Source organism: Pelodiscus sinensis, chromosome 1, assembly GCF_052426305.1.
Source record: "Pelodiscus sinensis isolate ZL-2025 chromosome 1, ASM5242630v1, whole genome shotgun sequence".
Classification (NCBI taxonomy): Eukaryota; Metazoa; Chordata; order Testudines; family Trionychidae; genus Pelodiscus; species Pelodiscus sinensis.
This window is the reverse complement of record NC_143052.1, coordinates 178,433,781-178,450,071: the sequence shown is the minus strand read 5'-3', so window position 1 is coordinate 178,450,071 and position 16,291 is coordinate 178,433,781. Positions and strand designations below refer to the sequence as shown.

Sequence of the window (16,291 nt, the reverse complement as noted above, 5' to 3'; positions counted from 1 at the left end):
GATTAGATGGGATACTTATACAAGAAGCCCTGCCTATGAAGGGGTAATTGTGCCATAGCCAGCTGCACCAGATCTATGGACCATCAGATCTGTACAAAGCTACCTTAACACAGGGGCAAATCTATGCTAATGTAGGTACATTTCTTTGTTCAAACAAGTCAGTCACTAGTTACATGTTCTTTGCCCCCTTTTTTCTTTGATAAAATTATGAAAAGCAAAGATAGGACAATACATTGACATAATTTACTGCAACATATATTCTACCAGATTTTGATATCTGTACTTGTACTATACAAATTATGTAATGTTTTATTAAATATGTCACAAAATTTACAATCTTGGAATATAATGTAGCAAAGTGGTTTTAAAGAAATGTTTACAAAAATCATTTTATAACAACATTAAAATACAGTTCCATCACAGCATTTAAACAAACACCATGCAAGGCACACTTTCTATCAAAGAAATAAGGCAACTAATTGTAAACAAAATTCAGACTAAATCGAAACTTAAATCACATGTTAATTTCTTTGTGAGTGGACTGAAATAATTCTAGCACCAAATTGCACCACAAGCTACATTTTTTGCCACCTGAGTTGATTTCAGTTAACTTCATGATTTTTTCCCATCTACCCAGAAGTGTTACTATCTTCACATTATACAAAGTTTTTGTTTTGTATTGTGTTCTTTAAACCCTAGAACTAGTGGAGAAAAATCCTTTAACAGTCACATTGTAAACTTGGCATTATGGACAGGCAGGTGAGATTAAAAATAATGCTAACTTTAAAACTGAATATAGAGTTTAGTTTATAATCTTGACTTTAAAGTGAAAACAGGTAGACAAATATTACTTCATTTCATAATATACTTCAGTCTCTCCATAGTTGAAATTCAAGGGAAAAGTGCAGCTTGCTTCTTCATGTTTATACCACTGTTATATCATGAATCTTGTATGCGAGGTCATGCTATAAAAAAAGAATATCATTAATCTATGTGAGGCGCTAGGACAGGTGATCATCATTTAAATAAATCTCTAAGATAAATACCAGTCGGTTCTTCCTTAGTATTCTAACATGTAGATTAGTATAGTGAAATCAGTGGAGTTACTTCTACATTAAATCAGTTTAATATAGTGAAGAATAATTCCTGCTATTGAATAGAAATGAACTGTTGATCATCTAGAACCTGCTTGCAGTGAATCCAGAGTTTTGCCATTGCCCCTTATGCCTGTAGAATTAGACCTTTTAGTTAATCCATCAGTTATCTACAGCATATTTTCTAGTATTTATCTTGTCCAGTTTAAAAATCACAAGCAAGAGCTTTCCCACCATTACTGCTATGGAGATTTTTTGTGAAATTCAACTTAATATGCCCTTTCCTTACTTTCATTCCATCACTCCTAGTTACCAATTGTTTCACCCTACAAGTATTTTTCCTTTTTGGTGCTAACCTTTAAATATTTAGTTATCAAGTTGTCTCCTCATTACAACTGGCTATTTAGCCATTACTTACTTTGCATAGTTATTTTAATGTTTCTTGTCCTTCTAGTTCCTTTATCTCCCCCTTCTTTCTGATACTCAAACTGAATAGAATATTCCAGTTATCTCTGTGACCTCCCATGTTCGTGATATAATACCCCAAAGGACAAATCAAAGCTACAATTACTTTTTTGGGTGGCTGTCATACTCAGTTGAAAGGTCATGTACATCTTGTGTGCTGCTGTCTGCTATCACACCTTGCTTTCTTTCAGCTTTACTCATTTCCAGTAATCTAAAGAAAATCTCTTTTCCTGATTAATATCCCCCAAGATATATCATGGAAACTTGCAATTGTCCAGCATGCATCACATTTTGTTATTTTCTAACCTTATTTCCAAATTTACATGTCCTTGTATTATCTCTCATTCTTCATTACTACACATAACATGCCTGGATTCTATCATATTTACAAATATAATTAACATACTTTAGTTCCATTTCCAGATAATTAATGAAGATGTTGACTCAGACTGGAACTTCTGTAATACTAAATACTGTTAACTGCCCATAATCCCTTCCTCATAACTTGACACACTATTGGTTAGCAGGAAACTTTGTGTAAAATACTCTAGCTACTCAATCCATGTGAAAGTGATAATTGAACAATTTTAAATTACATTTTCAAGCTAGCTTTGGCAAGGCACTATTAAGTGCTGTGTTATAATCAAACCATGCTTTATAACCCTCTGCTTTATAACCCTCTGCCTACTAAATTTGTAAATCTAGTTGCAAAAATTGATCTAGCTTGATTTGTCACTGTACTTCATAAATGCTTTCATATTAATGCTTGAACATCTAGATTTTTGTCCTTATTTACCACTTCAATGTAGTACAGATTAAATTTAAAGGCCCCATAAAGCATAAATAGGATAATTTGTCTCTTCCCTTTATACTCATCCATCATTTTGGAAGATTAGCTTCCTATGTAGATGATACCTGCCTAAAAGGCAGCTTTCACCAGACGATGTATTCATCTTACATTTAAAAAACAAAGCACACCAAAAACTGAAACAAAACAATCACATCTTCTCAGACATTTATTGATCTGTTATTTAAATCTGGGTTTACATAGTGTACACTCCAGTTTTTCCAGTTCATATTAACTTCATAAGTTAATATGAACCAATTCTTAAATCTTCAAGTTTTATTTTCCTCTGTTCATCCTTCCTCCACAGGTAAATCTTTTTAATGAACAAAGGCTAATAAGAGAAACATCTTCTTATTCCCAAGGCAACCAAATCAATAACTAACATGAGACTTTAATTCAGGAAATGCAGATGGCCTCACAAAGTAATAAATCAGAATTTCTAAAAATTATAATTTTCTAATAAAGTATTGCAATCAACAGGACATAACATTACCTTGGACCTCTGAATGACAGATGAAGATGAATTATTATTGACCTTTAAGATACTAATTGGCTTGGGACAAGCAATCATGACCTGATTACTCTCAATATGGACTTAGGACAGTTCCAGTTAGTAACAAATATACTTGGTACTTCAAAGGGGCTAATTTCCTGAAGCTGAGAAAAATGATGCATGAATTTGGTTCTGAGAGAAAAAATGAAATGTGTAAATGAAAATTGGCAATTCTTTAGGAATAGTTTATTAGATGGCCACTATTTCATAATCAATAATGAAAACAACTTTGGCTAAAAGTCCATCTAGGTTCAGTGACAGAAGAGACAGCAGCATCTAGAAAGAAAAATGGGAAATAGAAATAGATATTAATTAGATAGAAGTTATGAGGTGTAGAAAACTGATAATGGAAGCTAAAGACATCAGAGAAAATTCCATGGCTCTTGGGGCTAAGGATAACAGAGAGTGATTACCTACCATCCATTAAAAAGTTTTTCGAGATGTGAGGTCCTTATCTGTATTCTACCGTGGGTATGCATGCACTCTTCATATGTCTGAAACAGGAAGTGTGTTGCTAGTAGCATCTGTTTGTCCACTCCTGTGCTTGCTCCCTATCTCCCTGTACTCTGCTCCACAAGTAACATGGGGTGATTCAGACCAATTTTTTCTCCAGTTGCTTCTGTTGCCATGAATCAGAGATGATGTGAAGCAGAGAGGAAAGAGAGTGTAGTCAAGTACAGACAGCGCAGTCAAGTACAGACAGCGCACATAGCAAAGATTTCTGGTTATGGAAGATAGGTAGTGTCAATTTCAAGTGCTAGCTTTAAGTGTATTCCACTGTGGGTGACTGACAAGCACAACTAAGGAAGAGGAAGGTGTGAAAATCTGTGTTATTGATGACAGTAGAACCATTGACCCAAAGGATGCATCACCTGAGAAGATTTCACTAAACACAGTGTTATGCAAATGTATGAGTAGAACTTTATATGACTGCTTTTATTTATATATATAATCTCAAGGAGTTGCACTTCCCAAAGCAAAGCTACTGAAAGAAACTTTGCTCTGGTGCTCTAAAAGGTGAAGCATATGGTGACTGGTAACATAACAGATAGTTTGCTAGCCTTTGTGAAGATATTGCTTGGCCTTTCATGTATTCCACAAAACAGTCTAGGTCGGCGTTTCTCAAACTGTGCTCTGTGGAGCCCCAGGGCTCCGTGAGATCTCCAAACTGGAAAGCCTTCAAAAGCATAACAGAATCACCTCAAACTGACGCAATTAACACACACTGCTGGAGCTTTGCATACATTTATACTCATGTAAAGGGCTCCAGAGCCCAAAAAGTTTGAGAACCGCTGGTCTAGGTGTTCCCCTAAAGGATTTTGTATTCTCAGGTGAATTGCTGACAGGGTAATGTGATGACAGAGAAAACAGATGAATAGAGTCAGTCCACCTACTGAAAAGGTAGTCATGCTCCTAAATGCTTATTGATATAGAATACAATTCTCACATTGTGTGACATCATCTGAATAAGTTGCCAGTCAAGAATTTTTTTCTGACTTCTTGGACTGCTCTGAGTTCCAGTAGATCCACTTGTACCCTGGACTCTTGAGGACTCCATATTCCCTACACTGTGTTTGGCCAGCTGAATGTCCTTCTTCTGAGAAGGTGGTGGAGCAAATGGGACTCTTACACACACATTCCCTGTCCTTCCCCTGAAGCTAGTTAGTAGGAGGGAATGTAACTATTTTTTCTATATCATGCCTGCCTGACATATATACTGATCAAAGCCAAATCTGTAAAGAGTACAGCTGCAGTCATCCTTCAGGTTGAGATCCATTTACCATTTGTTTCTGTTTAGGAATGGAAACCATCCTGAATCTTAGTTTTAGTATAAATAAATTGAAGTATCTCCATCCTTTTTCTTAGGGAATCAAAAAATATTTGGAATAAACCCTTTTCCCAAATGCCAAAGTGGTACGAGTTCCCCATGGAAGTAGGAAGTCTGTCTCCTGCAAAAGTATCGTGATAGTTCGAAAAGGAATGAGAAATGGCATTTTGGAGGGGAAAAGGAGAATTCTATAGTACAACCTAACTGGATAATATCAGGAATGTACTTGACCATTATTATCCACAAACTATGAGAAAAATGGGCTAGGCAGCCATCAAATCAGAGGAGGGAGGGAGGGAGGACCTGGCAATCCTGGAAGATTAGTTGGTATCATCCAAAGAACTCCTTGGCAGCTGTTGCCGCTGGAAAGAAGAGATGGAAGATTATGTTTATTTCATAGCATCCTCTGGCACTTTTGTAGCAGTTCATAAGCTTTCTGGTGAAGGAAAAGGTTGTGTTGTTGCTCTATGTTTATTGCTTTTTGTGCTACCTCTTGGCAGCGATGTTGTGTATCCCCAAGGAATGGCAGCTTGGCCTTTAATACTTCAATGAGGGCAAGGCGTTCTTCAGTCAAAAGGCTAATAAGTTGTTTCCCTCAAAGGGTAAATCCTTCATAGTGGGCTTTATTTCCTTAGGGAAACAGAATGACAAACCAGTTCTGGCTAGTGTGCTTCTTTACTTCCCATCCCATTATACAAGAGAGTCTGCCTGGACTGGATCTGACCAAGGACTCAGCCTATTCCATGAAGTGCTTCCTAAGCCTGAACTCAGCAGCTTAACAGGGTTATGACAGAAAGCAGTGGTTGATGATGCAATGAGCAGAGAGATGAGCTTCTTTGAGGCAGTACAGGCACCTGTGGTGCCCATTGCTGACTGGGAAAGGAGAGAAATGAGCAGATGTGGTATAGTGATAGAAATGTAGCAGTGTTAGTCTGGTATAGCTGAAACAAAATACAGGACGATGTAGCACTTAAAGACTAACAAGATGGTTTATTAGGCGATGAACTTTCGTGGGCCAGACCCACTTCCTCAGATCAAATAGTGGAAGAAAATTGTCACAACCATATATATCAAAGAATACAATTAAAAAAAAATGAACACATATGAAAAGGACAAATCAAATCCCCCTTCTGTTCTGAAATTTGATTTGTCCTTTTCATATGTGTTCATTGTTTTTAATTGTATCCTTTGGTATATATGGTTGTGACAATTTTCTTCCACTATTTGATCTGAGGAAGTGGGTCTGGCCCATGAAAGCTCATCATCTAATAAACCATCTTGTTAGTCTTTAAAGTGCTACATAGTCCTGTATTTTGTTTCAGATGTGGTAGTGTGCCTATTAACCTACTAAGTAAGCTTTATCAACTTATGCACACTGTTCTCCAACATTTATAGATTTTATATGAAAGGTATATAATAGTTACAAAATCAGTATCAGGGATAAGTTGTGAACATTGCAGGGATATATCCCTCACCTCGTGGCAGTAAGAAGGAATCAGAGAGGTGATTAGTACACAAGACCCCTTATATCTTTGGATCACAGCACAAAAAAGAGAGCAGATATGGATCAATGGTCTCTGGTAGCAAGAATCTCTTGGTCTCATGAGTGGAACACACATACAAAACTGCACTCAAAGAAAGCATTTGTTATATATACAGTATACAGTAAACTTCCGATAATCCGGCACCTTTAGGACCCAGGGGGTGCCGGATTATCAGATATGCTGGACTATCAGAAGGGGGGGCTATGAGGGGTCTGGCCCCAGACCTCTCATAGCCCCCCCTTCCGATAGTCCGGCTCTGCCCCAGGTGTCGCTGATTCAGCCGCTGCTGGTCAGTTTCAGCAGCGGCTGAATCTGGGACGCCTGCAGCAGAGCAGCTGGAGTGCTGCCGGGTTCATCTGGTAGTGCCGACCCTTGGCGCGGTGAGACCAACCCGGCAGCACCCCAGCTGCTCTTGGGGACGCCTGGGGCAGAGCAGCTGGGGTGGTGCCGAGTTGGTCCGGCAGCACCGCTCCTAGGCGCTACTGGACCAACCCGGCAGCACTCCAGCTGCTCTGCCCCAGGTGTCCCCAAGTCAGCCGCTGCTGATATTGATCAGCGGCTGACTCCAGGAAGCCCGAGGCAGAGCTGCTCTGCCCGGGCTTCCTGGAGTCAGCCGCTGGTCAATTTCAGCAGCGGCTGAATCGGGGACAGCCGGGGTGCTGCCGGGTTGGTCCCGCAGCCCCGAGGGGGAGTGCTACGGGACCTACCCGGCAGCACTCCAGCTGCTCTGTCCCCGGCTTCCCGGATTCAGCTGCTGGTCAGTTTTAGCAGCGGCCAAATCCGGGAAGTTGGGGGCAGAGCAGCTTCAATGGTCCGGCTGCCCGGAGCACTTCTGGGTTCCTGATGGTGCCGGACCATCAGGAGTGCCGGACCATCAGATGCCGGACCATTGGAGTTTTACTGTATTAGGAATAAAAAATAAAAACAATGTATAGGCCCATTACTAAATGGAATGGTAAAACTGTTAAATAGTGATGAAAAAAGGCAGAAGTATTCAATTAATATTTCAGTTTTATATTTGAAAAGAAGGACGATGCACTGGTATTGCACATGATGAAGTAGTACTTTCCATTTCCATTAGTAACCAAGGATGATGCTATGCAATGCATAAGTAGGGATAAACTTTTTGAATCAGCAGAACTGAACAATTTGCACAAAGAATCCTAAGTGAGTTGGCTGAGGAGATCTCTGGTCTACTAGGCTAATTTTTATTAAATATTGGAATACCAGAAGTGTGCTAATATTGTATTGATGTATAGGCCACATAGCCTGACATCAATCCTGGGCAAAATAATGGAAATGCTGATACAGGATTCAACTGATAGAGAACTAATGAATAGGAATATAATTAACGCTGACTGACATGGTTTTATGAAAAGAGTCAGTCAAACAATCCTGATTTTATTCTTTAGTGAGATTACTAGTTTGGCTGACAAAGATAACTGTGTAGGATACAATACTTTGACTTAGTATTGTATGACATTGATTTAAAAATTAGCACTATACAACATCAAAGCACATGTAAAATGAACTAAAAACTAACAGATCTCAAAATGTAGTAATCAATGGGAAATCATGATCAAGTAGGGATGTTTCTAATGGGATTCTCCAGGACTTGGCAGTGAGCCTGATACTAGTCAACATATTTGCCAGTATTCTGAAATATAGAAGAAAAATCATGGCTAATAAGACTGGGGGAGGGGGAAGGGGGGGAAAGGGGGACAAAGATAGGCAGAGTGGTAAATAATGAGCATGGGGTAGTCATACAGTGCAATCTGGTCACTTGATAAACTGGGCCCATTCAAACAGAATGCACTTTAATACAGCTAAATGCAAAAATATGTAGGAAAAAGGAATGCAGGCCACTTCTACAAGAAAGGTAAACTGTATTGTGAAAAGCAGAGATTCTGAAAAGGATTTAGGGTGTGGAGTAGATAAGTTACTGGACTTGAACTCCCTTTGAGATGCAATGGCAAAAAGGGCTAAGGAAATCCTGAGAGATATAAACATGGGAGTAATGAGGAGGAGAGTAAGAAGGTAATTGTACCTCTGTTTGCTGCACTGGGGGAATTGATAATGGAATACCACATCCAGTTCAGCTGTGCAGAACTTTACTGAAGAAATTGAGAGAGCACAGAAAAGAGAAACATTTGAGGCCTGGAGAAAATGCCTTACAGTGAGAGATTTAAGGAGCTCAATCTCTTTAGTTTATCAAAAAGAGTACCAAGATGTGACTGGATTCCAGTGTCTAAGTACATTCATGGGGAAAAAAATACCAAGTAATAAAGGGTTCTTTAATCTAGAAAAGCATAGTGAGAACCAGTTGTTGGAAACTGAAGCCAGATACATTCAAAACTAGAAAATAGGCACTTAAAAAACCCCAGAGAGCCATTGGAACAAATTAGTAAGGGAGGTTTTGGAGTCTCTGTTTCTTGATGTCTTTGAATCAAGACTGGATGTTTTTCTGCCAGATATGTTCAGCCAAACAAATGTATGTTTTTGTTAAACAAATTATTGGGCTCAAAACAAGGGTAACTGCACAAAATGTAATGCTCTGTTATGTACAGGTCAGACTAGATAGTCCCTTTTTTCCTTAATTTCTACAAATCTAAACCAGCATTAATGCTGATAAAAATCTAGTTCTTTATTGATCAGATATTGCATACGAGGTGGAATTTCAGAATATGACACTGTGCTGTGCCTATGCAGAACCCCATGGACTTCAGTGAGGTTCCATGCAGTGCAGCAATCTCCCATATGTACAACAAATTGAAGGATTGAAAAGCAATGTAGCTATTAAAATAGCTTGACTAAGATATAGGATACTTTCATCATCAGTAAGTTTCACCTTCTCTCTGTTCAAGCGTGCTGACAGTCCCTAGTCCAACCAGACACAGGGGAATAATGGAAATTCAGCCAGCCACTAAGTTTTGAAAGGACATATGATTTTTCCACTTGACTCTAGCAGCAAAAAACTCTAGTGGACTTAACGATGAACACCTGCTAGAAAGAGCATTTCCATGCCTTTTACTGATGTGTACATTTCATTTAAAAAGTTTAAACATGCTAAAAATCCTTTGATGTATATGATATTACATAGGTATTCAGTCCTGATCAACACAAGGCCTGCACATATAAAAAACACAAGGAAATGAATTTACTCTGACAGCTAACTTTAAAATTTACTAATTAACTAAGTGGAATCTATTGTTTTGTCGGTTTCTCAGCTAACTAGACAGCTTCATCCTTTCATCTAAAAAAAATTGTTGAAAATGTGCAGCCTTGATGTCTCTCAAGCTGAATGAGAGATCTGGCATGATCAGACTCTACTCTCACAATAAAAAATATATATACTTTCATTTTCCTAATTACAACCATCTCATCCAATAAATTAAGGCCTGTCTCCAGAATTTCTCTCTCTCCTGAAAGAGCAGTGAACCATTGTTTCCATGGACCTTAGATGGCTCGACTCATTGAGGATGATTGACATTTCAATGTCTTAGTGCAGTACATTTCTTCTATATAAATGTGTAAAGCAACTCTCCTAGCATACACATTTACTACCGCAGAAAGCTGGTCTAAGCTATGCAAGTCCAGCGACATGAATAACAAACTTGGACACGATGTACCTTAACTCGAGTTACCAACTGGGCCTACACTTCAGGGGGGCTGATGGGAGAAACTCTCTCATTGACTTACCTTACTTTCTAATTGGGGATAGAGTATTGCAGAGAGATCTGTGGTCAAACTGGCAGGTCTCCACTAGACTTACTAATTTGACTGCTAGCGTACTGATCTCAGAACATCAATCCCTGCTGTACTGTAAATGTGGTTTTATAATTAATGAAGTTTTAGTTAAATTCAGATGAATAACAACAAGAGCCGTACCTACATTTACATCACTACAGTCAGCTACAATGTGCTTTTCAGAATTATTTTTCAACTGAAATGTCTTAATTTATACTCCCTAATATTTTATGTAATAGGATTGTGCATACCTGCCCAAGGACTGCATAACTTTAAATAGTTTTCATAACAATTAAACATGATCAAAAGAGGAAGTTTAAATAGCACTCTACATTTCTTCTAATTTATCTTTATATAATACAGCCTTCCCTCCAGAATTTGTGCAGAAATTCAAATGGCTGCAGTTCCAATTAATATGAATTGCAAAAGAATTTTTATTCTATTTTTTCTGTTTTGTTTCTCAGGGTTGCAATTTGTAATAGCCTAAATTCCTGCAAATTATATAACCTAAGATCTTTTAGTTTTACTATAGTGAATAGAACAACATTTAATATGATTTACTATGAATTAACAATATCCCAGTAAGTCATAAGATAGCGTAGAACATGTTTCTGTTACTGGGCATGGATTAGACAGTGTTTAGAAAAGGATTAAGAGAATCAAAAATCACTGGCCACAAGAGGGCACCCAATATTCTCTCACCTCACCAAACCATATTTCACATCAGCATGTTTCAATGTCAAGCACTGTGATGTTTTAACATCTTAAGAGGGTTTTTTTGGTTTGGTTTAGGTTTTTTGGGGGGCAAGGGGGGCAATTGGAGGAAGAGAAGGATTATTTGGGATTGTAGCATTTTCATAATGTCTCTAGTCTTTTTACATGTTTTGACTACTATTTGTTTTATTTTGGGGGAGGGGGATCTATCTGCAGGAAACTGAGAATTATGAAGTTATTATGGTATTAAGGAGTGAGCCTCTCTGCTATGCCAGTCCCCGCTGGCCAAGGCTGTGCTCCCAGGCAGGGCTGCGCCCCCCACCACAAGCCCAGCCCCTAAATCTGGCCAGCCAGGGCTTTCTGGTCCAGCAATATCTGTGGTCTTTCTCTTTCTCACTGAAGGACGTTAGTCAAATAAAATCAATTCCTTCATTCACTATGTTTCTATAGCATGAATGGCATTTTCAGCTAGAACCATAATTTTCAAGTCATGTCCCTTTAAACAAAGTATTAATAATATAAATTAGACTGGTCATTAAATATCACGTGAAATGAATATTTGTAGTAGCAGAACATTTTAAATAGTTTGTAAATAGGTTGCAACATTTTTTGCTTCCATCTAAGTTATCTATAGATACAGTCACAGGCACATACAAGTAGTATTTTGGAGATCATAAATTAGCCTTATTTATTCTACAAGTTCAACCTCTAAAATCTGGACCACAGCAAAGTTCCAGCATGCTATTCATGCCACAGAAACATAGTGAGTGAAGGAATTTCTTTTATTGGACTAACCTCTGTCAGTGAGAAAGAGAAACTTTAGAATCATACAGATCGCCTTCGGATCCGGGCAGAGTTGTCTTCCCCATTCTATAGAGTCAGGCTGTAATACAGAGACCTCATGGCAAACGATCACCATTTTTAGCAACTCTTACATTACACCAGACATGAAGAAGAGCTCTGTGTGGCTGGAAAGTAGGTCTCTCTCATCAAGCAAAGGCGGTCTAATAAAAATATATTGCCACTCCAGAGACCAACACAGCTACAACTACACTGCATACATACCATAGTTTAGGTAACATGACTGGCTTAGCTGAAATAAGTTTATAGAAAGAAAAAAAATTGTTCAATTTGCTAAATGTGTGTCTCAGTATATCCAGTCAACTAAGCGGGCAAACACTAGTGCCTTAGTAGAAAGAGAAATCAGTAAGACTGACTATAAAATGTAGGAAACCAGCAACAGGTAGTTCAACACTAATTAATTCCTTCCTGAGAAAAGCTTTTAAAAATATCAGATGAATACAAGTAAAAACAAACCCAGTACACGTTATAAAAAAATTGATCAAATTTATATTAAGGTTCTGTTTGTAAATGATTAGAAGTTATAAAGCTTTTAGAGACATGAGCAGTATATATTACAGATTATATGTACATCAGTAGAAAGTGTTGTAAATGATTATAAGCTATTATCATAAGCAACTTACTAACCCAATCGGATGCTAATAACTGAATGGCCATTTTAAACACTTCTGCTAATTTAACAACCTTTTAAAACAACTGAAAAGACTACTTTATTTAATGCATTCTCTGCTAGAAAGTCATTATAGCCTCATTTAAAAAACAAACAGCGTCCCTCTAGAAAACAATCAAGTACAATTTGTCTAAACATTTAGATTTTGATTTTATAAAATTCACTCAATTACAAAAACATAAAGGTACAGGTGCACAATTTAATATACTGATTTATCTTAAAGTCATACAGTCTAAAACTTCCCACAAATACAATTCGAACCAGATATTGTAGTATTTAGTGCATGTGAAAAAGTAAACTAGATTAAAAATAAAATTAAATTATTTTCACAAATCAGGTTTTTAAAATTCAGTTTTATTATAATTATTCTAGAACACAAATGACTAACCCTGGCAAGCACAGAGGTCACATCACCGGTTAATATTTTGAGATCATACTAAAGACAGGACCCTGACATGGTTTATAAAGCACCATATATATCTCTAGTACTATGTAAATAATAGCTCACACACAAATCACATAATGAAATAATATCCCTTCACTGGGGATAGTGGGAAATACAGAATTGTTTTGCAAAAGATTGCTTTATGAGAGTTTCCTGTGGCTGAGTATGAAGGGAAATAGTGTGCTGCCACTCATAACGGACCATGATTTATCAGTCAGGGGTGCTGGAATATATTTGTCACTAGAGGATGTCTGTTTAATTTATGATAGAAATGTAGCCGTGTTAGTCTGGTGCAGCTGAAACAAAATACAGAACTACATAGCACTTTAAAGACTAACAAGGTGGTTTATTAGATGATGAGCTTTCATGGGCCAGACCCACTTCCTCAGATCAAATAATGGAAGAAAATTGTCACAACTATATATACACACCAAAGGATACAATTAAAAAAATGAACGCATATGAAAAGGACAAATCAAATTTCAGAACAGAAGGGAGATGGGGGGGGGGGGGGGGAGAGGTAAATGTCTGTGAGTTAATGATATTAGAGGTGATAATTGGGGAAGCTATCTTTGTAATGGGTAAGATAACGAGATCCTTTGTTGAGACTCAGGTGTAAAGTGTCAAATTTTAGCATGAATAAAGGTTCAGAGGATTATGAACTGTTACTTATCCTAATTTACTTAAACTAATCCTCTGAACTGTTATTCATACTAAAATTCGACACTTTACACCTGAGTCTCAACAAAGGATCTAGTTATTTTACCCATTACAAAGATAGCTTCCCCAATTATCACCTCTAATATCATTAGCTCACAGACATTTACCTTCCACCCCTTCCCCCAATCCCATTTCTGTTCTGAAATTTGATTTGTCCTTTTCATATGCGTTCATTTTTTTAATTGTATCCTTTGGTATATATGGTTGTGACAATTTTCTTCCATTATTTGATCTGAGGAAGTGGGTCTGGCCCAACTAAAGCTCATCATCTAATAAACCATCTTGTTAGTCTTTAAAGTGCTACGTAGTTCTGTATTTTGTTTATCTTTTTCCTTTTGCCCAACCACCCAACAGTCTTCTACAATACCCATCTTCTCAAACAAGTCCAATTTCCTTGACTCCACCTCTTTGCAGGTTATCTTTGTATGTTAGTAACATACATTACATTAATTCTTTTTTTTCCTAGTTGAGACAGCCTGATGTATCAATAGATACTGTTGCTATTTTCCCAAACTTGATCTGAGGATGGATAAAGCAACATTTTGCAATAGTCACTTGACCAACAGAGGCATCAGTTCAAAAGTGGCCATATTCTGGTGTATTTAAATTACATGCTTACAACATATAACCAGTGGAGGAGTATGATGAGGTCAAGGAAAGAATTAAAGAGGGGCTGTGGTTCACTAGTAACTCCCTTTTTGCTTTAACATTTAAAATGGGTGATTTCACTATGGCTGTTTTATATTCAAAGTGGTTCATCTGAGACTGATGCCTTTTTTTTTTTTTGAAGGAAAACTGCTGTGAATGCACAAACAACATAAATATTAATATATGTTAAAACAAAGCCTTTGCATCATATTACTGGGTTATTTTACACTTTGTAAGAAATATTTTTGCTTTCATCAGTCATGGGATTACAAGTGATGGGCCAGGCCATCATATTTACTCATAAAATATAGTACTGGCAGCCACAATATAAGCTTTCGACAGTATTCCATAAACCATCAGCTGTGTCCCACAGATGTCATCTTGTTTAACTCAAAATTCAGTTTAGTTACTAGCCTCATTTTGTATAATTTGTGTTAAATTGCTCAATTCCCACCTAAGCTAGACTGATGTTAAACTGAAGCTATAGTAATGGGAGAGGAGATAAAAATAAAATTAGAGTTTGATGAGTGAACACGTTGTAATGAGTCCTGATATTTAACTCAACAGTTTTGACTAACGTATATTTTAGTGAAATTAGTGACAGTGGCCCACTTCATTTTCTCAGGTGCTAGCAATTTGTATAGTGGAAATGAAGATCAGGGATAAGTATCAGGCCAGTTCTACTCTTTAGTGTATTGTCAGTATAGCTATGTTGGTCCTGGGTGTGAAAAAAGACATGCACACACTTCTGGCTGACAAACCTATTCCAGCAAAAAGCACAGTATACACAGTTATGCTCAAAGAAAACTGCTTCTGTTGCCATAAGCAATGTCATTTGGGAAAGCGGCTATCATGCTGACAGAAATACAACTAATACACTTTGCAGATTAAAAAAGTCCCCATATTGGCCTTGACTTCATGCAAGTTTAGTAGAATCACTAATGTTCCGAAACTGTTCTACGGATTTCTTAATAACAATTTGCAAGGAAGATAATTACTGTGTTTATATGCATCCAAGCTTGAGATTTAGTCTGTTCTGTAGAATATTCAGGCTCAGCTAATGGTTGCTTTCACTGAATTTCAAGAACATTGAATATTTAACATTGTTGGTTAGAGATTCATAAAATATTATACAGTTTAGGCCCTCTGATCACCTTAGTTTTTCACTCCAATGTAACTGGTAACTAGAGATGGCACACTAGATTTGTCCATATAATGCTGGAAGCAGAAGTTGTGTGACAAAATGCATTTCACGCTCAGGTTGGTGGAGTTAAATGAAGGTGTCCAGAAAAATCTTCTCTATTTAGGCAGGTTTTTGCAAAAAGAATTAGTTTGTGGGAATGTTGTTGGTGTTTTTTCTAGGGAATTTTCCATCTGTTTTAGTAGAGCTTGTAACTAGGGATGTGAATGACTAGTCATTTCTCCCCCCCCCCCCCCCCATCCCCGCTACCTCTATCAGAAAGAGGCAGCAAGAGGTGGGGAGGGGGGAGCTTCAAAGTGGCAATGCTCCGGCTCTATGCAGCGCTGCCGCTTTGAAATGCCGCATGCAGCCCGGGGTCAGCTACGAGTCTCCAGCTGGTCCTAGGCTGCATGCAGTGTTTCAAAGCAGCAGCACCGCATGGAGCCCCAGCTCAGCTAGGGACTTCCCTGCGGACCCTGGGCTCCATGCAGCTTTACCGCTTTGAAATGCCACAAAGAGTACATGGGGCTGGGAAGAGGGAGACTGCTTGAGTCCTCCGATGACCCCATGCTCCCCGCAGCACTTTCATCTTCAAAGGTGGAGGCATCCTTATCAATTAATCCAATAGTCAATGCAAATTGCATCAACTATTCAATTAGCCAATCAAACAAAATATTACATCCTTACGTATGACAATTTTGATTTAATTGATGGTACCAAGAGTGTTATGTACTTTAAACAAAATTTGTAAATTTTACCTGCATGGCTGCAAGCACAGGCAATCCCATCTCCCATTGGCCAGGAATGGCATTTTGCATCCAATCTGAGCTGTAGAAAGCTGTGTCCTGATTCGCACCACTTCTAGGCATTCTTACTGGCCAAGGTCCGCGATTCATGGCCAATGGGAGCTGCGATCGCTGGTACCTGCAGAGGTGCAAATTTATATAGGAACGACAGCCTAACAGGGCCTAACTC

At 38.1% G+C, this 16,291-nt stretch overlaps 1 protein-coding gene across 1 annotated transcript in view; it reads right to left on the bottom strand.

The window, feature by feature from the left end:
* Nucleotides 1-571: 571 nt before the first annotated feature.
* Nucleotides 572-16,291, bottom strand: part of CXADR (CXADR cell adhesion molecule) — a 58,934-nt gene continuing 43,214 nt past the window's right edge. Inside the window, exon 8 of the mRNA XM_075909991.2 lies at nt 572-965. Within this exon, the coding sequence (XP_075766106.2) occupies nt 924-965 (42 nt within the window). The 3' untranslated portion in view covers nt 572-923. The remainder of the gene's footprint in view (nt 966-16,291) is intronic.